Source organism: Apis laboriosa, unplaced genomic scaffold, assembly GCF_014066325.1.
Source record: "Apis laboriosa isolate Shangri-la unplaced genomic scaffold, ASM1406632v1 scaffold112_cov148, whole genome shotgun sequence".
Lineage (NCBI taxonomy): Eukaryota > Metazoa > Arthropoda > Insecta > Hymenoptera > Apidae > Apis > Apis laboriosa.
This window is the reverse complement of record NW_025220865.1, coordinates 2,504,552-2,526,769: the sequence shown is the minus strand read 5'-3', so window position 1 is coordinate 2,526,769 and position 22,218 is coordinate 2,504,552. Positions and strand designations below refer to the sequence as shown.

The window sequence follows — 22,218 nt, the reverse complement described above, 5'->3', positions numbered from 1 at the left end:
CAATTGATTATTTAGAATACTCAATTCAAGAAAATACAAGTATTTATAGAGAGAAATGGAAAAATTAATCAATAACTTTTTGAATAATTATTCTTTGTTCATTACGTGATAATTAATTTATGATTTAAAATATTTAATTTGAAAAAAAGAAGGAATTGAAAAAAATAGGAAAACAAAATCAATAGTATCAGTAAATAAAAAATTCTAAATTATTTCTTTGTCCACTATGAATGGTTATTAACTTTGGAAAAAATAGAAGAGATCATAGAGAACAGCATTATCAGCTAATCAACAATTTATGTAATTGTTGTTTAACTATCAGTTTTTAAACATTTTCATCAATCGATTTAGAATATTCAGATGAAAAAAATAAGAAGAATTAAAAAAAGACGAAAAAATTAATTAATAAAGTTCTAATTTTTGTATCTATTGGTTATTGTTTACTAAATCAATTGATTATATAAAAATATTCGAAAAAAAAATAAAACTTACGAAATAGGCGAAGAAACAAAAAGCATCAGTGAATGAGTTCCAACTAATTTTCTAATTTTCCACTTCTGATTATCAATCAATTATTCTCAATATTCAATTGAGAGGAAATAACGAATAATCGAAACAGTTCCATTTTTCCTCTCTACAATGACTAATTTCCACGGTTAAATGGATTACACGGTTGATCACCGATGTTTGTCACTATCACTTTGATTTTTTTGATCTTTTCTTTCACTGTTGCACATTCCTTGATCACTTTTTTTATTTTGCACTATTTGCTTTATCGAAAATTTTCTTACTTTTCACCATTTGGAATCATCGTAAACACACATATTATATTTTGAATCACCAATAGTCTTCTAGCTAAAAATATTTAGAGTTTCCAGTTTCATTACTTTAGCAGCTTTTTCCACCATCCCAAACGTACTGCACTGATCGAAACAGTTCTATTTTTCAACGTTTCAACGACTAACTTTAAGCGGATTACGCAATTGATCAGTAACGTTTTCTTTCATCGAATCTTATTCAGCAAAATAGGAGAACAAAACTATTCACTATTATAAATTTTTTTTTCCCTCTTTCCTTTTATATTTAATTTCGTTTTTTAAATTTAATAACACTTCACTTGATCTGTCGATTATATTTGAACCAAACAATGATTGAGAATTGTTCGAATTAAACACGTTAATGCTAAATATTTACGAATTTGTTTATACAAAATTTAAAAACTTACAAAATATCAAAAATTACCATACTTGTTACTATTAGCTTATTCGTCATATAGAAGTAAAATTTTGCATAAAAATTCATAATTGATCACGTGTAAGATAAGAAGATGATTTGTAGTTTAAATGTGGAGTTTCATGGTTAGAATCGATAGATTATCATTGGAAACGCGTCTTAATGTTGCAATGAATTTCATTGGATCGCGAAGCCTTCGAGAGGTTTTTTACGTGTGTGACACGTGTTTTGACTCGATCCGTTTCTCTGCGACGGTTAGAAACGTTTTCGAACTAATCTCTCTTTTTAAGCACGAAACTGAGAAGTTGGAAAAATAATTGGATTGTATTTGAAAAATTTCAGATAGTTCTTGCGATTTGAATTGTTGTAAAAATATTTTAGATTATCGAAAATTATTTTCCATGCGATTTAAATTATTCTATTTAAAAATTTGAATTATCATCGAATTGTTTCGTTACTTTTTACGATTTGAACTGTCTCGAAAGTATTTGAGTCGTTGAAAGTTTCGCGTTATTTTTCATGATTTAGATCGTCTTAAAAATATTTTTAATTGCCGAAATTTCCAATAATTTTGTCAATTTAGATCAGAATAAAAAATATTCGTGATTGTCGTACATTTCGAACGAATTTCGAAGTCGTCGAATCTTCTTCGATACTTTCCACGATTTGAACTATTAGAAAAATATTTTGGATCATCAACTAGTTATCTTTCGTGATTTGAACTCAAATTTAAAACATCTCAAATATAGAATAGAGTGTTTCGTAATATACGAAAAAATTAAATTATTCTACCAATATTTTCGATTGTCGAAATTCCTATTTTCCTTGATTTGAGTTATTCTATAAAATATTTGTGTTTATCTAAAATTTTGTACATTTCTCAAAATTTTTTTCAAGATTCAAATCACTAAAAATAATAATTCTTTAGATTTGAAGCACTCACAAGCAAACACACTTCCAGTGATTTCACGACATTTAACAATAACAACCGAATAAACTTCATGATATTAGTGATAATCTTCGTGCAGTGAAGTGTCAAAAGTGCCAGCCACGATAATAAATAACAAGAACAACCACGAAGAACCAAGAATACTCTCCATAAGGAAATGATTATCTATTCGCTATTCGATTTCGATCGAAGGCAACATAACCTAACCTAAGAAGACGATCGAGGATAATCCTTCCTCGACCCAAGATATTCTCCTCCAAGTGTCCAATGGTTCTTCGAGGACTGGTCGAACATCATGCTCGATCTCTTCTGCATCTCGGTGCCACTGCGGCTAGTATAGAATCGATCACAGGACACGACAAAAGAAAGCATAGCTGCGAGCTATTACGTGGAACTAATCCAAACGAGGATACGCGTGAGAGGTGGATCAAAAAGGAGCGTAGATGTCTCTGCCGCGATCTCTTGGCGCCTGGAATACAGTTTTCCCTTCGTACGCCACGCGCTAGACATTTGATGAACGACGACACGTGGCCTTATAGTTTGAATCGGCGAAGAATAAAGAGAAATAGGAAGAAGATGTTCCTCGATGGGCTAAGAATCGAGCAATGTCGTGTGTTCTCGTCTCTCAACGACTCATTGTTGGATCAATGAAATTATAATTTTGATAGAAGACGATAAAGAAAGGTTAAGAGTGTTCAGTTCCTTGTGGATGAGATGGAGATGCCTCATGTGGAGAGATGACGAGTATATTTGAAGAATCGAGGTTCGAGTTTATCTGCCTTCGATGTATAATATATTGTTCATACGTATTATCATTAGATTATTAAATAAATTATAGAATAATAATATATAGAAGAATTGGTATTGGTAAGAGACGTTTGATCGTTCTTATCGAATTAAGATTTCGAAAATTAGATCAGATCCTATTTAGATCAAGAAAGGAGATCGTTATTTTTTTTTCAAAAAATTAAAATTTTGGAGAATTTGAAAGATTTGCATCGAGAGATCTCCGATTGAGAAAACTTTATTATAATTTTCGAAAGAATTAAAATTTTGAAAATTAAAGTGAAAAGTCCTGTTTAGACAAAGAAAATCTTCAATCGAGAAGAGGTCGTTACGAAAACTGAACGTGGTCGAGTAAACGAAAGAAGGATTATTCCAACGATCGATATCCATTCTCTTTTGTCACAAGATGTTTAATCCTCGATACGGTTCCTAAAAGGATTTCCTCCTTGATCAGTCCGCTCATCAAGACTGAATCTAAAAACCCATCCAAAACGAATCTATTCCTATCACGAGGAATAGACATATCGAAAAAAATCTCGGAAACATAGAAAAAGATCACGTATATCTGTACATATTTCTCCTCTCTCGCGGGAAATCATCGTCGAAGAAAGAGAAGACAAGAAATCGTCTTAAACTATAAGTTGCCTTTTCCACGTGATTGGCTAAATTCGTAACAAAACGTAAATAAATTCTTTAATTTTACTTAAATTCTATTATTAAAATCACCAAAACTTCCACTTTATTTCAGTTAAATTTTAATTAACAACTGATTCTTTAATCAAGCATAAATAAATTCCATTGAAGATCAACAATATTATCAAAATAAGAAAGTAAAAAAAGAACGAGTCATTTTGGTGAAGTCTCCTTGTAACTTGGCTAAGTTTATAACAACTAATTCACTAAAAACCATTACAAAACTTCCATTGGTTAAATTCATAAAAATTGATTCGTTCGTTAATAAATAAATTCCACAAATCGACTAATAAAATCACTAAAACTTTCGCTTCTTCTATTAACATTCATACCAAAATTTTTCTATTAAGAAAAATAAATATAAATAAATTTCATCAAATAAAATCAAGAAACAAAATACGAGAATAAAGCTTCTTGGCAATCTAACCTAACCAAGATAACCAAATTAACAGAATTCTATAATAAATTTTCTCTAATCTACGTAAATTCGTCTGTTCCACGATCTATAAACTCCGTAGAAGGAAATTCTCCTTTAAATCTTAAGATTTAACGAAATGATGAATCTCGAAGCGAGGAAAGAATATCACATCACAAATATTTAACAATTTCGATACACCATTACCAACACGATTCTTTCAAACGCAACTGCATAGAGGGAGACACTTATCGAAAATAGAGGAGGTTCGAGACAAGTGTATCGAAAGAGCAAATAAAGTAAAACAATCGATCGTGGAACGGAGATCGAGAGAAGCAGCAATCGAAGCAGGAAGTTCGTTGTTTCGTTCTCTTAGAATTTTTCTACGATTGAGTCGTTCCTTTTGTGAAGGAGGATTAAAGGAACAAGGATGCAATCCAAGTGGAGAATCGGAAGGATCGTACCCTTTAACGGGAAGAAATGAAGTTATCAGTGTCGGCTTACAGAGCTCAGGCAAGTGCTCACAAGAAGATCCTTTCCAACTATCAGCATCAGTTGAGTTACGGGGCCACCAATCAGGCGTCCTCGGCCCGGACCCCCTCTGATCCCGCGACGTTCCTTACTGGCTTCAAGGTTAGTCATTTTTTTCTTTGCATATTCATGATTCGAGAAAAATTAATTTAAATATTCATAATCGAATTAATTTTGTTCGAATTTTTTTTGAATATAATTTCGAATTATATATTTTATTTTTTTTGATAATAGGAAAAAATGTATGATATTTTTTTTTTATGTCTGATATTTTTTTCGTAAAGTTAATTTTTAAAATGCATTAATATTTCAGATTTTATGAAATTATGTGAAATTGTAAAAAAGGAATTTAAAAAATCTTGCGCAATAATAATTTTCTTTAATTTATTATACTTTGTAATTTTTTTATTCAAAATTATTTTTGCATAATAAAATTTTATTCACATTTTCATTTCTAGTGTACACATAGCTCTTTCAATTATGCATGGAGGATATTTATAATCTTGGAATTCCAGATATAAGAATTTTTCCTCGCATTGATGATTTTAATAACAAGTTTTTGGACAGTATTATCGAGGCAAAATTTTTTACCCGCATACTGTATCATTAGAGATTAATTAATAATCGTATCATAAGTAATTAATAATTAATAACTACTCTTGTTAAAGTTGATTAATTTACTTTCTGTATGAATTAATTTTCTGAATCATAGATGAAAATTTAATTGAATTTTAAATATTAATTTAATGATGCTTTTTATATGGAATATTTTTTACTTCATTAAGCATTGACAGTTTCTTGGAAACTAATTATACTTATTGTGAATTTCATTTATAATGTAGTAAGTATGTAGTAGTTAAAGTGGGTGTCTTTGTTATTATGTTTCTCATTTTTCAAAAGAAATTAAAGTATAGTCATTAATATTTTGCTTGAATATTTCAATATAATTTCCTATATTATTTTTGGAATTGCTAATTGTTTGGTTCAAATTTAATATTAATATTCGAATGGTTAAATTGATAATAATGCATTCTGAATTTTTTAGAATGTTTAAATCTAAGAAAAATTTATTTTTGATAAATTCATCCTTTAAAACTTTTTTACTTGTTATTTTAAAAAAAATAAAATTTTCCACGAAAATAAATGAAGAACTCTTTATAAAATTCGATAATTAAAATAAAAAAACTTATTCAAACGTGATGTTATTATTAAATCAATTTTTTAATAATTAAATTATTATTAATATTTTATTTTATTAAAATTGAATTAATAAATATATGTAATATAAAAAGAACGAAATTCTTTAATCGATAATTTTTGAAATTTCTTAAAACAAAAATATATAAAACATGAAGTAGTAAGATTGAAAAAGATAATACAGAAAAACGTTTAGAAAGAACGTGGTAAGATGTACGTGACTGGTTTTTATTTGGACTTTAATTGTGACTTTACTTTTTTCACAAAAGTCTAGCTTTCTTTTGCCATTGTCCTCATTTTCATAGTGGGTGTACCATTCGAGGAACAAAAAGTTTTTTTTATCTAAAAACTTTTACTAGGTCTGTAAAATATGCATTTTCATTTATTGGAATTTTTTGTTTAAGTAATTCAAAAAATTTTCGAACTTTATTGTTCGATTATTAATTATTAGGAATTGTATTTGCACGTAAAAATTTTTATTAATCGTAACAATTTTTTTTTTTAAATAAATTATTTTTGAAAGGAAATTAAAAATGAAAGGTACAATATAATCGCATTATAGTAATTTTGAAGTAAAAATTTTAGAAAATTGAATTACTAAAATACTTATTCAAAGATTTTACATGTTTCAAATTTTCAAAGATCAATAAAAATTATTTTATTCTATGCTGAGATGACAAATTCCAAAATTTTTTTTTCAATTTTATAGCATTGTAATTTTGTATTTCATTCATTATTTCATTCATTCTGTAAGATCACGAAAAAATGCAATCTATTCTTCTTATCTTTTCTAAATAAACGTGTGACATATTTTCCAAATTAATAGTTATCTAAATGCATATGAAAAAACACGTACATATTATCTATTTAAATTTCAACGAAAAAAATGACACATCAGATTTGTCATCTAGCCAAAGAATTGTAGCAACGGTTCTCATTCAATTTTAATTCGAAATTCTAAATTCCAAAAAAAAAAAAAAACAAAATTATAATACGATCTATAAAAATCATACGAATTTCATCGAGAATAAAAATCTCAATAATTATCAAAAACTTAAATTCATCAATTTAATTATACCCGTTGTTAAATTAATATACAATTTATCTTTTCTAAAAAAAAAAAAAAATCTTCAAATCATCATTTTGAAAAAATCCCGTTTTCTCGAATTAAATTTATCAATTTTAATACCAGAGAGAAACAAAAAAATCTCTAATTTCAAAAACCAGAAAGAATCGAATCTCCATTCTCTATTACGAATCGTCACTCTTTTAATGGCGTCCTCGATTTACCCGCGCGATTTAAATTTCAAACGAGCTTCCACCCGGGCGATCTCGGACGATCTCGACGCGTCATGCCATCGATATCGACACGCAATTACCTGTTCTCGTACACGTTGGCACGTAACAAACCCATCGTCGACGTAATCGTGATAACTATGCACCGTCGCCTTCTCTCTCTCTCTCTCTCTCTCTCTCTCTTTCTCTCTTCCTTTTTCTTTCTTTCTTCCCTTTCCTCTTTTCTAATCGACCAAATTTCCTGAACGATGAATCTATCGATGGCAACGACTTACGTACTCACTCTCCATTATCTCGACACTCGAATAATTTCCGCTCGGATCGAGGATGGATATCGAGCGGAAATTAAGAATGTATCGGGCGTTGGCGCGCGATTCAAACGTGATTTTTCATTCAGAAAATGGAAACGAACGGATGAATGGAAGGATTGTAATTTCATTTTTCGCCGCGAGTGAAATGTTATCCGTGCTTTTTCAAAAATTAACCAAGGGATTCGAAAAATACATTGGAAATTATACATTGGATTTTTTTTTTTTTTTAGTTTGTGCTCAACATATACAGGGTGTTTCGTGGAAAAAAAGTTTTGGAGGAAAATTTAAGGATTTTGTAAAAGTTTCGATAACAAAAATTTCGTTCGTAAATAATTCATTTTCGACGTTTGATTCTGTGAATTGTCTTTCTCCAACTTTTACGTTCGTTTCAATCTTTGATTTTGGTCTTCGAAAGATGTTTCACGGATATATATATAAATATCCTGTAGAATTTTAATAGAAATAAATTAATAACGATCAATCACTTATAACGATCTAAATCACTTATATCTTTCGAGAATTTTCTTATTGTTTCAAACGTTCAATTGATCAAGTCAATTGAGTAAGTTTCAAGTAATTCAATGGACGACTCAATTCAATCGATTAACTGAAACTTTGAACGATTAATTCTTCCTAAATTTAACTTATTATTTTTCGAACAATTGAATCTTGATAATTATAATGATTAATGTAAATCGAGAGACAATTATTGAAACGGACGTTGTTGTCGAAAAACAAATGAACTTCCATCACCACTTTTGACGTTTCGATGTCGGTAATGATCTGTCGAGTTGCAGTTATAAAAAAAAAAAAAAAAGAAAGAAAGAAAGAAGAAAAATAAAAAAAAAAAAGAATAAAATAAACCATTCCCAGAGAATTCCATTCCAACCAGCGAAAACAACGGTAATTGATTTTTTCTCTTTTATATGGATGCAGCTATGTGAGCGGGGCAGCTAGGAGCAACAATCCTAGAAAAATGTCGAATAAACTGCCAGTGGTTCGTATATCGGTTCCCGTAAGTGTTACTGCAATCTACTCTGGTCGAGTGTATTTATATTGTGTATACAGAAACAAAAGAATCGTTGTGCAGGGTGTTGATATGATTCATGGTTACATCGTTTGAAAGCTATTGAGATAGAAGAAATTGGCCACGAAGCAAAGATTTATTTCTATCGAAGTTTATAATAAATATTCGATAAAAAATAAAAATTAATATGAATATTACAATTTTATTACATTGTACAGAGATAGATAATTCTCGATAAATTGTTTGTCTAAAAATATCGAAGTGGAAGAGAGATAATAATAAATCACACATGGATATTTTTCTGCTGCTTAATATATTAAGATTGAAATTGTTCAGAATAATTCCAAATTATACGATCAACAGAGAGGGAAAATACAATATATAAATACAATAAAGAATACGTATATATGTATTTGATTAAATACATTAGAAGTTTTATCGATCGAACATCAATTAAAAAATATAAATGATTCCACCGAAGAAGGAAGAATCTAGGAAATACGCATGGAAAGTACATATCTGTAAAAATCCCTAGTCTAGTTACAAACTTGATTTAAATTCATCCCTCTAACGCAAACTTCAATTGCTCGTAACTCGACAAGCAAGCCTCGACCGACACTTTTTTATCCATCTTCCCCTCCACCATAATCGATCCTCCACCAAAGGGTATTCCACGAATATATCGACACCCTGTATAACGTCCAATGCGAATCGAAAGGAAAAGTACGCGAGCAATGTTTCCATCCTAAGTGTTCAATCGTAGCGTACGTAATCGATTGTACGGTAGCTTTCCCCTATCCTGATCTTTATAGAGGCTAGATAGGGCGTAAATAGGAGAGATAGAAACCTGTACCGGTCTTGATTTCATCCCTTACGCGTGCCACGTAGCAGGGGTTCCCAACCACTTTTTCGAATCGCGACCCCCTTCTGGTAATTTTTCGTGGATTTCGTTGAATTTTAAATTATTTGTCGTAAAATTGAAAGTAAAATTAATCGCAGAGAGATTTTTCTACGAGTTTTCCAAGATTTTTTTTTTAAATTTAAAATTTTTCTACGTAAAAGTAATCATGATGCAAATTTTCTGGCATTCGCAATTTCTTTTTTAAATATATTTTTCTCAAATTTGTTTGGAAGTACGAAGAATATGTTAAAATTTTTCGAGAAAGATTAAAAATATTGTTCTTCCAAATTTGATTTGGAAATTAACTGTATAAAATACAATGTTAATAAACGAAGAAATTTTTTAAAATTTCTTTTTACAATTAAAATTCTCTATAAAAATAATTTCAAAAATATAGGAATGATCTCTTCGAATTTTTATCTTTCGAGAATATCGTAGACAAATATGGAAGAATAACAATTTCAACTGAAATAAACGATATAAAGATCTCTTTTGGGGGTCGTGGCTCACGTGTTGGGAATCCAGGGTCTATATCCCTTAGTGATCTTGATATGTGTGTCTTGTCCAAGAATATAGTTTCCAATTCCTCTTCGTTAGAACCTAGAGGCGTTCCTTGCATCTCCTCGTTAGATTTAGGTGTATTTTCCCTAGTATTCTCCTCTGAATGCTGTATTTAATCTTTCATCGACAACTGTGTAAGTATTTACTTACTATGCGTTGTTTGTAGAGTAAATCATAAAGAATTACAAAAAAGGTTAAAATTGATCGATTTGCCTTTTTCCTCGAATGATCGAAAATATTTCATTTTTTCTTATAATTTATATTTCGTTATATTTTTTTAATTCCAAGGATCAGAAAAAATATTAAAAAATTTTAAAAAATTTGATATTCAAAAATTATCGATCGAGTTACGAGTAAATGATTAATTTGCATTTTAGATAAAATAAAACGTGAATCGATCGTCCAAATTTTGTATCTGTCCCGCAAACGTATCGACGATTGATTAATTTAAACGTCGTTAAAATATTATAGTATAGTATATAAGACTCTGAACGAAGATAATAATTAAAAATAACAAGGTTATTTAAGGTTAGAAATTGCGATAATTTTCTTATCGATGTATAATTATGCTTTTCTACAATAACTCAATAATCACGAGGGCCTATAATATCTCTTATTGAACATTTCAACGATGGATATATTTATTTCGTCCGCCAGTTTTAATGTCAGCCTGGCACGATATCAACCACCATTAACCATAAAACTGGAAAGTGTTATCTTTTACGGTTATGCCTGAATGCGATCGAAATCGAAAAAGTTTCGATGCGTAGCAATATCATCTTCTTTCAAAACTATATTTTAATAGTAGGATTATCGATCGATTAAATAAATTAATACGATATCCGATTTTATTACTTTCACTTCCTGTCACCATAACCTTATACACAATATCTGATAAATATTCTTAAATCAATCACTACGTTTATCATTATTTATAATTATTGGAGAATAAAAATTTCTGCAGTGATATTACATCACATAACGATAATGCAACACCAATTCAGAAAATCTATTCTATTACCACTTTCATTGTCGAACGCGATAACCTCACAATTCGATTCTTGTAAGCGATATTTCCACGATTTTTCCCTCGAAAAACACTACTATCGTTCCATTGTCGAGATACGAGGACGAAATTGCATCTGACATCGCCGTATCAAAAGTTGGACGTGTACCGATTGTTCCTTCGTGACGGTCGAGTTCCGTTGGATGGACCAGATCGCGGAGAGAGATCCGTTCTCGCGTGGCATTCGCATCGATTCGCCTCCTTTCAAGATGGATACTCCCAAGTGGTGGGGGCAAGAATTCCACCGATCTCTTGAAACGTAGCGAGATATCGGTGGAAAGTTTCGAGATCCCATTTCGCGAATGCGATTTCCTGGTTTTGTCGTGAAATACGTACTACCTTTCGAGTCCAAGTGAACTGAAAGGACAAATTGAGCTTGGGGACAGAGGTTTTTGAATTTATATTAAAGGTACGCGTGTTGTGGCTGAAAATGGAAAAGATATAACAATGTGAAATTTTCCATGAGTAATTTCAACCGAGAATAATAGTTTGGTATATGATAAAAAATTGTTGTAAAAATTTTCCATAAGTAATTTCAACTAGGAATAATTCTTTAGCGATCGTGACCTACTTTATCGATAGGGAAATTTTTCTTTAAGTTTCTTTGAAAATTAGTTTCATAATCGAAGGTGAAACATATCGCGATGTAATATAATAATAATCCTCTTCTGTGAACTCAATCTAACAAATAAAGATTGCCATTCGAAACTGACAAACACTCGTTTTGTGAAATAATATCAAATAATCTTTCTGCAAATCTAGTAAAAAATCGTCATCATTCGAGAGATTGACAATCATTCGAATTAATCCATGTTATGATCTACGCATTATAATCTGCCATAAAAATTTAATATTTCAATCCAAGAATAAAATTATTCGAATAATTGATTCGATTATATCAGCCACGAATAAATATCATTCGAATCTTTTGAATAAAATTATCATCTCATTAATCCTAAAGACTCAGTTGAGAAACACTGGTATTGGTTCAAAACCCTAACCTATATCAACACTTTCATCCTCTTTTCCACGTAAGGGGAAGTAGGGAGAAAGTGAAAACAATAAAAATAAAAAATCGTACGAGTCGATTCGTAAATTCTTGGCGAGAAGATTACGCGGCGAGGCAAACTCGTTAACGTCCTCGACTAAATCAATTTTCCCTCCGCCTCCATCGCGTTTCAACCTTTCTCTCGAGAGGGCGCTCGCCTCGAACGAACCAACCTCTTTCGGAAATAAGGACGTCACGCGGCCCATTTACCGATTCCCAATTACTTCTAATTGCCCTGCTCGCCGTTCCAACGTTTTCCTGTATCAACCGGTCCCACGAGGGGCCAATGTTCCACGCGAAACGAGCGTTACAGGTTAGGTTATTCGCGTGACGAGCGCCATGTTACTTCAATTAGTGCGATACCCGGGGTGTACAGGTTAGCTCGATCCTCGTATTTTCCCTTCGATGATCGTGCGCAACGGTGCATGTCGATATCTCGACGCGTCCAGGGGAGGCATTAAATTTTGCTATCGTGTGCACGAGATGGTGGCATGGAATCGTGTTATGGTTTTTTTCTTTTAAATCGATTTTTCGCTTGACCGTGAATTAGAGGGATTTTCGTATTTTTTTGTTTTCTTTTTGAAAATAATTACGATTGTTACAGTTACAATTGTATATAAGTATATAGTCGATGAATAAAGTGTGTAAATATTATTAAAGTTATTACATAATTTATTTTAAAAACAATAATAAAAAATAAGTTATTTGAAATTTCTAATTACTCTCAGAATATAAATTCATTTTAAACGTTGCACGAGAACGAAATAAATCAATATTCGTCGAACGATAAAATCAAATTTACATTCGAGTTAACTCGAATGATTAAAAGAGGTTAGAATACTCTATTGTGTCGATAATTGCGATCAATATTATCCAGTCCAATTTTCTTCGAAATACAAAATAACAATCCCTCCCCGCAACGCAAATAAGAACAATAGAATCCGTGGTTTTGTCAAATATTATTTCTGCCAAACTGGTCGCGATTGATGTTCTCGATTCATTATTGACGTTCGTAAATAATGGTGAATGGCACGAATCGCGCGAAACGCCGTGTCTCGACACGTGTAAATACGAATAATTTGCATGCCCCGACGGACAAAGTTTTGCAAATATTCCATGCGTATAAAGTGGCCGTGACACGCGATGTTATTCGTAATTGCAGATTCGATGATTAAAATTCGCGCAGGATGATTCTTGCGGGTGACGCCATTTTCCAAGTACATTATCAACCGGTCGCGGTTGATTAATCAATTTTTTTTGGAAATTCAACAATGCGAATTTCCAGCTTTGAGTCTCAATTTTCTAATGTTCGATTTTTTGATTTCAACATGGATATGATTAAAATTCTGATTTTTAATTAATTAATTACGATTTTTTTTTATTCAAATTTTTAATCATAAACTTCAAATTCAATAAGTTTCGAACTTGGAACTTTTATTTTTCCGATTCAAAATTCAAGTTTCGAACTTTGAGCTTTGAAATTCTAACTTTTAATATCAAATTTTTCCAACTTAGAGTTTCGAATTTTTAATTCGAAATTTTTTAAATTAATTTTTCCGATTAAAAATTCAAAACTTCGAACTTTGCATTTCGAACTATTAATTTCAAATTTCGAAATTTCAAATCCGCAATCTAATTGACGTTTGTCCCATTACCGATCGGGTAGTAAGAAAGGATCTGTTCGTCGCAAAACAAAAAAAAAAAAANAAAAAAAAAAAAAAAGTTGAAAAGCATCTTGTTCAAAACTACGATCATCGTTGATCAACTTCGTGCAACAGTTAATTATCCGATCCACAGTTGGATGGCTCGTTTCCACGTCTCGATGCGCTTAATAAAGTTCGTATTGTGTGAATCAGTTCTGTGCACTCTCTATTCGGTCAAGTTGCGACATGTTTCTCGACACGCGTCACGAAATGTACACGCTCTGTAACAACTTTCCACACGTTGTATGTAGAAACCGATGTATATACCGATTACTTCGTTAATTAATTTTCGAATTAACATGCGTTTAAACGTGGTTTAATCTCATAAACGAAAATCGTTCTTTTTGTCATCTTGGATATATTTTTTTCAAGTTAATGCATTTTGGATTCATTCTTTTTCCGTTAATGATAAAATTTGACGTTAATTCGGGCAAATTATATCGAGGTTATGATAATTTTCTTATTAATAATTTATATTTTGAAAACGAATTATTTTATTAAAATTAGAATTGTTTTTGTTTAAATAGATTGATTGATATTTTTAATTATTCCATTCGATAAATCCAAAAATAAAATAAATCACAATTGAGATTAGAGATTATTAAGTCAATTTATTTTATAATAATGTATAAAACTAGAAATTATATAGATTGATAATTCAATATCAAAATTTCTTTACAAATTATTTTTACAAATTGTAACCAAACATTCCTCTTAAAAGATACATGAAGCGATTAACACGTGGTAAATCTCGACACGAGATAACCTAAAAACAAATCAACTTGTAAACAGTGCTTAAACGAATCCTTCTTCATCCTCTCTACCGACTCTAATCTCCCTTTAATCATTGCCTTCTCAACTACGAAAATTAACGAGAAACTACGCAATCCAGATCAAAACACACGTTCTATCCAACCTAATCTCTATTATTCATCTCGTATCAAGTGCTGCTGAAAAGTTTAAACGACAATTTTCAATAATTCCTTCAATAATTTCTTATCACAATCTAAAAAACTTTAACTTTTCAATCGTTTCTTCTTTTCCATTCCTCGAAATTAATCCCTCGTCACAATCTAACCTAACTTTAACCTACATTATCGATCGAAAAATATAAATGAAAATTAAAAATTCTCAATAATCTAATCTTAATCTTAATTATTCATCGCTATTGAAAGATTCAATAAACCATAATTCTCAATCATTGCTTCCTTTCCATTCCTCGAAATTAATTTCTTCTCGCAATATCACAACCTAACCTAACTTTCTAATCTTCATTATCGATCGAAAAAATTTAAAATTCCTAACCTAATTTTAATTATTCCTCGTTCACCGAAAGATTTAAGTAATTCTCAATCAATCCTCGAAACTAATCCTTTGTCGCAATGTCACGACATTAACCTAACCTAACTTTCATTATTCATCAAGTACCACTGAAAAATTTAAACGACACTTCCCAACACACTTGCCCCTTTCTCATCCGTGAAACTGGCAATCCTTCGTCGACTTATATCCCCGTTCAAATATATTCACTTTACATACACACACACATTTCTACAGATATACATTGCCGCAATCCTCGGATCAAGGATTTTGTCGTATCCGTTTCACGGTATTTCGTTTCGAAACATACGAATCGCAAAATATTTCCGACTTTCGAATTCCTCGACGAGCTCCACGTCCCAATAATTCACGAGCCCAGGTTTTTATTCTACGCGAGCATCCCTTCAAGTTCTCATATGGAAAGACGAAGAATCATTTTTCAATGACAGCCTAATCTAAGTTAAGTCTCCTGGTTCGAATGGATTATCCAATGAAAGAAAGAGAGAAAGAGAGAGGAGGAATATTTATTTATTATATTCACGAAATATAATAATTTAAAGATGGTATGTATATATTTTTAAATGTGAGAACGATATATTTTACATATATTTTTTATTTTTATTGTTTTGAATTTATATTACTCTTTAAAGAAGTTGAAATTATGGCTGTATATTGATTTAGCCTGGCAAATTTTTGACTATACTACTTGTCGATTAATAATTAATAATCGATAAAATTATAAATCGTTGCACAGTATCGGTGAGATAATGGAAAAACAAAAATTTGATTACAGTCTAGTCTGACGAATTTTTCACTTTACTACTTGTAGAATACTATTAATAAAATTAAAATCAATGGATGATTTTTAATGGATTAAACCAGTTGGTATACAAGATAATGGGGAAAGAAGATTTCAATTTCAGATTTTAACAAAATTATGATCTCTGTTGTCTGGCCAAATTATAAACTATTAACTAATAAAATTATAAATCGATCTCGAACTCGACCATTAGTCTGACCAATTTTTGACCACACCACTCGTCTACACACCATTCGCCAATAAAATTACATTATTGAAGTTTCTCAAGAATCTCATGGTGACAATCATCAGTTTCCAATATCTTTACAAAACACAGAAGAACTATTGATCAAATCACTCGAATTGACTTGCAAAAACTTCTCTCTCTAAAAAAAAAAAAANTTGCAAAAACTTCTCTCTAAAAAAAAAAAAAAAAAAAGAAAGAACCGAGAATTTTTCTCGCAGCCAACAAGTACAATTGTGAACACGTTCCACATTAAAGTTGAACAACGGCACACAGGATACAAATGTAACAAGTGTAGACCACTACTGTGTTCATCGGGTCACGCGTCCAGGGAATTGCATTCGTCGCTTTGTTTTTAACGGTAGCAAGCTATCATCTATACTCACCCTTCTCCCCCTTGGAACGGGTCTCAAGGGGGGTTAAACCCTCCTGTTTCTAAATTCTCCACGGCGGCCACCACTTTACTCCCACGTTTACTCGGAATAAACGCAATCGTTTTATATACGAGGGCCGTATCTCGATCCGCTGGGAACATTGGTTATATTATTATTATTATTATTCGATTACATTTGTATCGCACGCGACCGAGGAATAAAACGTGGGTGATCAGGTGAGGCGAGCTGTGGCTCGATGGAGGGAATATATACGTGGAATCGTGAGTCCTCTCTTAATCGTTTCCTCTTTATTTTCAGAGTTTTTGGTTTTAGTGAAAGTAATGAAAAAGAAGTAACGCACGAATGACGAATTGTTTCGTATACTTTGTTATTTTTCATTTTTTAACACGAAAGAGGAAGCTTTGTGAGGCTATGAACGAGTTGAAGAATTAAATAGAAGAAATAATTTGAACTTGTTTATAATTCATAAAAGTTAGAAAGTAAAAATATATTAACAATTCGGTTGTTTTATATCTGACCAATGGACGATTTGTACTACTTGATTCATCAATTTTTGATCTATATTACTTCTTTTTTTAAACGAATTATCGATTTGTAATAGTTTTTTTTTTTTGTAATAGTTTCTTGGCGAAAAATCAATATCAATATATTAATTGTCTGATTAATAATTGATTTATACTCACTTGTCTGAGTCATGTTTCTTGTTCCACTTATCTAATTCATATGTGATTGATATACATATCTGGCTATACTACTTGGCTAATAATCTAATTATTGGCTATATATTTATTTGATTAATGGATGGTTTATACTAAAACATTGATCATGTATTAATTGTCTGATTATATGTTTGACCTATACTTATTTGTCTGAGTCATGGTTCAAGATGTGATGATCTTGTTCCACTTATCTGTCTAATTGATATATAATTGATATACACATCTGTGTATACTACTCGTGCAATCATGGCTAATAATCTAATTAACAGTCATATATTATTTATTTGATTAGTGGATGGTTTGTACATTACTCGGTGCACCAATTATTGATCTGTATCACTTTCCATATGAATTATTGATTATAATCATACTAATGCTTTGACCAATATAATATTAATATTGGCCACGCTTTCCTGATTCTTGATTATACATTAATTGTCTGATTTACACTAGCTTTTCTGAGCAATGATTTGAAAATATAAGGATCTTGATCATCGACCATATTTTTCTAATTTTATTACCTTTTCTTGTGATATATCGTGATATTTCACGTTCTCTTCAATCTCAACGTACCTTGACTTTTTCTACTTGTTCATTACACACATTAAAAGATTGATCAAGTGTTTTGAAATATTCAGTGATAGTCGGTGAAATAACAGAGCCCAAATGTCCACATAACAATAATCAGAAATTCGAACAATTCGAAATGGAAATTCGGTTGAATCGCGTCCACTTCCAGTCCACCTCCATCCTCGAACGATTTATTTCCTCATTATTTCCGTGGCTCGACCGGAAGTGGCTGTCTTACGTAACATAGTCGCACCCTCACAGCTCTCGATCAGAATCTCTGCAAACGTTCCATTCTTTCCATTATATTTTTCGCAATTTCTTCGTTCTCGTTCTCACCATTCTCTCTCTCTCTCTCTCTCTCTCTCTCTCTCTCTCTCTCTCTCTCTCTCTCTCACTCACTCACTAGTAAAATTCAAAATATTCGAATATTTTTCAATCATTTCAAAAATTTCTCGTTCTTTTTAATAATCTTTTTTTCTTTAATTTATCTTTTTGCAGATATTCGAATATTTATTCAACTTATTTATTTCTGTTTGTATTAATCAGTGGTATACGTTTTTCCTTTGTGAACTGGGAAACGATGTAAGGACAAGGAAAGAATTTTTTTTTCAGAAGATTGAACGCCTAACCGAGTCCATATCCAATTCAATAATAAATAGGATATATAGTATATCGAAATACGTTTTTTAAAAATTAATATCGCCGCCATATTTTTTCCTATTCATACGTTCGAACGATCACGGGTTAAACTGCGAGGGCGTGAAATTTCCAATAAAAATTTCTCGAATGGCTTGCTGACCTTTTCGAGCCTCGAGCAAATCAATCCGGCAATGTGGGTAGGCGCTTTTTACTTTTGATTTGTTGAAAAATTATATATAATTTTTCGCGTACGGGATCCAGGCAACGTTTAATATTAATATGTTGTTTGAACGAGGCAGAGTTTGAGAGAACGTTGAACCGAGTCGAAAAATTTCGAATGAAGTTTACTTTAAGTAATAATATTTTTTCGTAGCTATTATAGTTCTGATCTAATTTTTGATATAATCTCGGCCAATTATCGATTACAATTTTAATTTTATTCAACTATTAAATTTTGAATTGTAAGTTCTTTAAAATTTTTATGTAGATACATAAGAGTATCAGGAGATGAAAATAAATCTTATTTTTGTTATAAATTTAGTTGAAGGTTTAATTAATATGTATTTTATGAAGAGAATTATTTTATTTTAGGATATTTCGTTGGCAAAGAATATCAGTTGATGAATATTGGGTTGGTGAGTTTTTGATTTTTTTTTTAAATCGAGTGAAAAGCGAAGAATGAAAAAATGGAAAAATTAAAAAAATAAAATTAAAGATTTATTTATTATCAACAATTTATTATTCAATAATTTCGCGTTATTTTCAATTATCAAAATTTGATATCAACGTAATGAGAATGTTAATCACGTCAACGTTATGTCAAGTTTGATAAGTCGATATTAAACGTATACGTATTATTCGTGATTTAATGCGAAATTTTGTTTTTTACGTGAAAATCATTGAAGCAGAAAATGTCTTTTATTACGTTTAATATTATTTACGTTTTAAAAGAAGAAATATGTACCAAACAAGGAATGTAAATATTTGCCAAAAAACGTTTCTGGAATATTTCCAATTCAATTTATCCTTGAATTGGAAAAAAAAAAAAATAGTCGTATTATATTCACCATGGATCGTTTATCGATTGAAATCCATTTTTAATCCATTCTCAATTAAACACACACAAACGAAAATAATTATTTATACGAAATTATTTTAAATTTATATTTTTTCATTCTTTAAATGTATTCCGTTGTTTAATCAAACAAAATATTCCTTTTCGTGCTACTCCAATTTTATTCATAATCTGTATATATTTAACTAGATAATTCACTTTTAATTTAATCATTTTATTTCACAAAATTTTTATCTTCGAAAAATATTATTATTCCTCGTAATTATTTCCTACGTACAATTTCTAATAATTATGAAATTCTTTTCTTCGTTTATTAATGTAATAGAACAATTTTTTTTATCGTTAACATATATCGATCGAGAAAATTTTATCTGTTTTCCATAATAATTTTAGGTTAGGTTAGGTTTTACCTTAGGTCAATTTTTTGAATTTTTTAAATAAAAATTTACTTTCCCTTTTCGTTTATTCAAATTTATCGCACATATTTCGAATTTTTTAACTTCACCACAAAGTAGAATACGAGAAAGGAACAACAAATATCAAAATATTTCCTTCCATTAAACCACGATGGCATGTTTGTCACGTCCATGATATCAATCAAATAGTATATATATTCTGTATAGTATATACTCTGTTTTCTGGTATACCTACAATCGGTAATGCAATTACAGCTTGCATATACAAACGTATTGTTACGTTTTGTCGTGTAACAAGAACTTTCGAGCTGATCATCGAGCAATCTGATTTCGTGATTGTCTACCACGATGATCGAGTGAATCTGTGGAATACATATGCATGCGTTAATCACTTTGAGAATTTATACAGTTCCATCTTTGAATAATAATGGGGAATTTTGTAATTATAAAATTTTTTTTATCATTAGATATATATATATATATATATATATATATATATATATAATTTTACACACGATATTCATGTTAATATTTATCAACAATGTAACAAAGAAAAAAAACGAAATTTTTCTATTCAACATCCCCAAAAATGTTCAATCATAAATAAAAATTTACTCTAAAAACTTATTCAAACAAGTGTTACAACATAAATATTACGTTTGTAAATGATAAAATACTTTATTACAATTGTGCTCGAATATTTTCCCCTAAAAATCCCCAGAATTCCCCATTATTATTTAATTCATCCTCAAAACAACAACATATCTCGCGCCCCACGCTGTTCCAATATTAATTCGAATCGCCCTAGGTATTTTATCGAAGTTATGGAGCAATATAAAATTTCCTATTTTTCGAGGTTAAGGGATTATACCAATTCTCGTTTACGTTACGCGCAATATATCACACTAGACTTGGCTAGTGTTTCAGGTACTCGTATTTCCGCTTCCAGATTTTCAGGTGACGAAATTTCATCGTATTTTATAAGGAAGATCGAATGATTCGATGAGCTTGTTCTTAATTCTAGTGTAAAAATTGGCTTCGAAAAAGAAAAATTAAAATTTTAACGTTAAAATGTAGGATTAATTTTTTGGCTACCTAATCAATGAGTAATACTACTTGTTCTACTCGTCTGTTTCATTATCGATCCTTTCTACTTTGAACTTTCGAGTTTTCCGAACTTTTTTAAATCTATCTGAATTTTTTAAAGAGACCTTAGAATGGTATTTAGAATTTTTCAAAAATCAAAATTTCAACGATCCAGCTTAGCTGAAACTTCTCACGAACGAAACCAATAAAAAAAAATTATTCTCGAAAATAATTTCAAAACTACAAAATCCAAATAATGCAAACAACTTATACAACGTCGAGAAACTAATAAATTCTCGTCTCTCATCTTTATTATCTCCAATCGAAATTTTCATGATTCTTATTCGATAGTTTTCATTGGTTCCAGTCACGAGGACGATATATAAAATAAAAGTTTCCATGGATAATGGACACCGCCGGCTGTCCTTTTCCGTTTAACACGCGCAGGATACCAAGGTTCTGCAGTCGTTTATACGATCCACCAAGGGGAACGAAATTTTCCAGGACTAGGTAAGGAGTACGAGTCGATAAGCGAGCAGACGTGAAATTTTCCAAGCCGAGCACGGTGTGCGGCTGCAACAACGATTCAGGGATAAAAATGAAATAAACAGAAACGTGGTAAAACACATTGTATTTATGGTTTGAATATTATTCCGTTCTCTTTTTTTTTTGAGAATATTTAAAAAAAAAATGATTTACAGAAGATACAATTTTTTTCGAATCGATTAATTTTTTAATTTGAAGCAAGGTGTAGCAAGATGTATTTGGGAATATTTTTAATATGTTTTTTCGTGAGTATCATTTCGTACATTTAAGTATTTTTAAGTTTTTTGTAATTAATAATATAGATTTATTAAAAACGAATTAATATAAATATTTGGGATAAATGATGTCTTTAAATTATAATTTTACGTATAAAATAGGAAAATAGGAAATTGATCTTGAACTTCAACACGAGCATAGTTATAACACGTTCGTAAAATATGCTACGCATTTTGAAGGTTAGAAATTTTTGCATAAAACAAGTTATAAGATTCGTGGTAATGGGAAAAGGGAGTGATCAAAGTCAAAATGTAATGTTATCGTTTCAAAGGAGAGAGAAAGCGTCAAATGTTTTGCAAATTATAATTTTTCTTTTTTTATTGCTCACTCACTTCCCCCCGCAAAGGATTTAAATTCTCTCGCGGCCTCGATCCTTTTAAGTTCTTGAAACGCTTTCGATGTTACCGATGTTACCA

General features: G+C 30.6%; 1 protein-coding gene across 5 annotated transcripts in view; it reads left to right on the top strand.

Moving 5' to 3' along the window:
* Positions 1 to 22,218, top strand: part of LOC122712288 — a 163,231-nt gene that overhangs the window by 5,134 nt on the left and 135,879 nt on the right. For 4 of the 5 annotated variants that reach the window (XM_043931854.1, XM_043931830.1, XM_043931815.1 and 1 more), the window contains exon 2: positions 2,162 to 4,709. In XM_043931854.1, coding sequence (XP_043787789.1) covers positions 4,557 to 4,709 — 153 coding nt within the window. In that variant the 5' untranslated portion in view covers positions 2,162 to 4,556. Of the gene's footprint in view, positions 1 to 2,161; positions 4,710 to 8,347; positions 8,427 to 22,218 lie in introns of those variants that run through there. The other variant, XM_043931838.1, reaches the window with a different exon arrangement.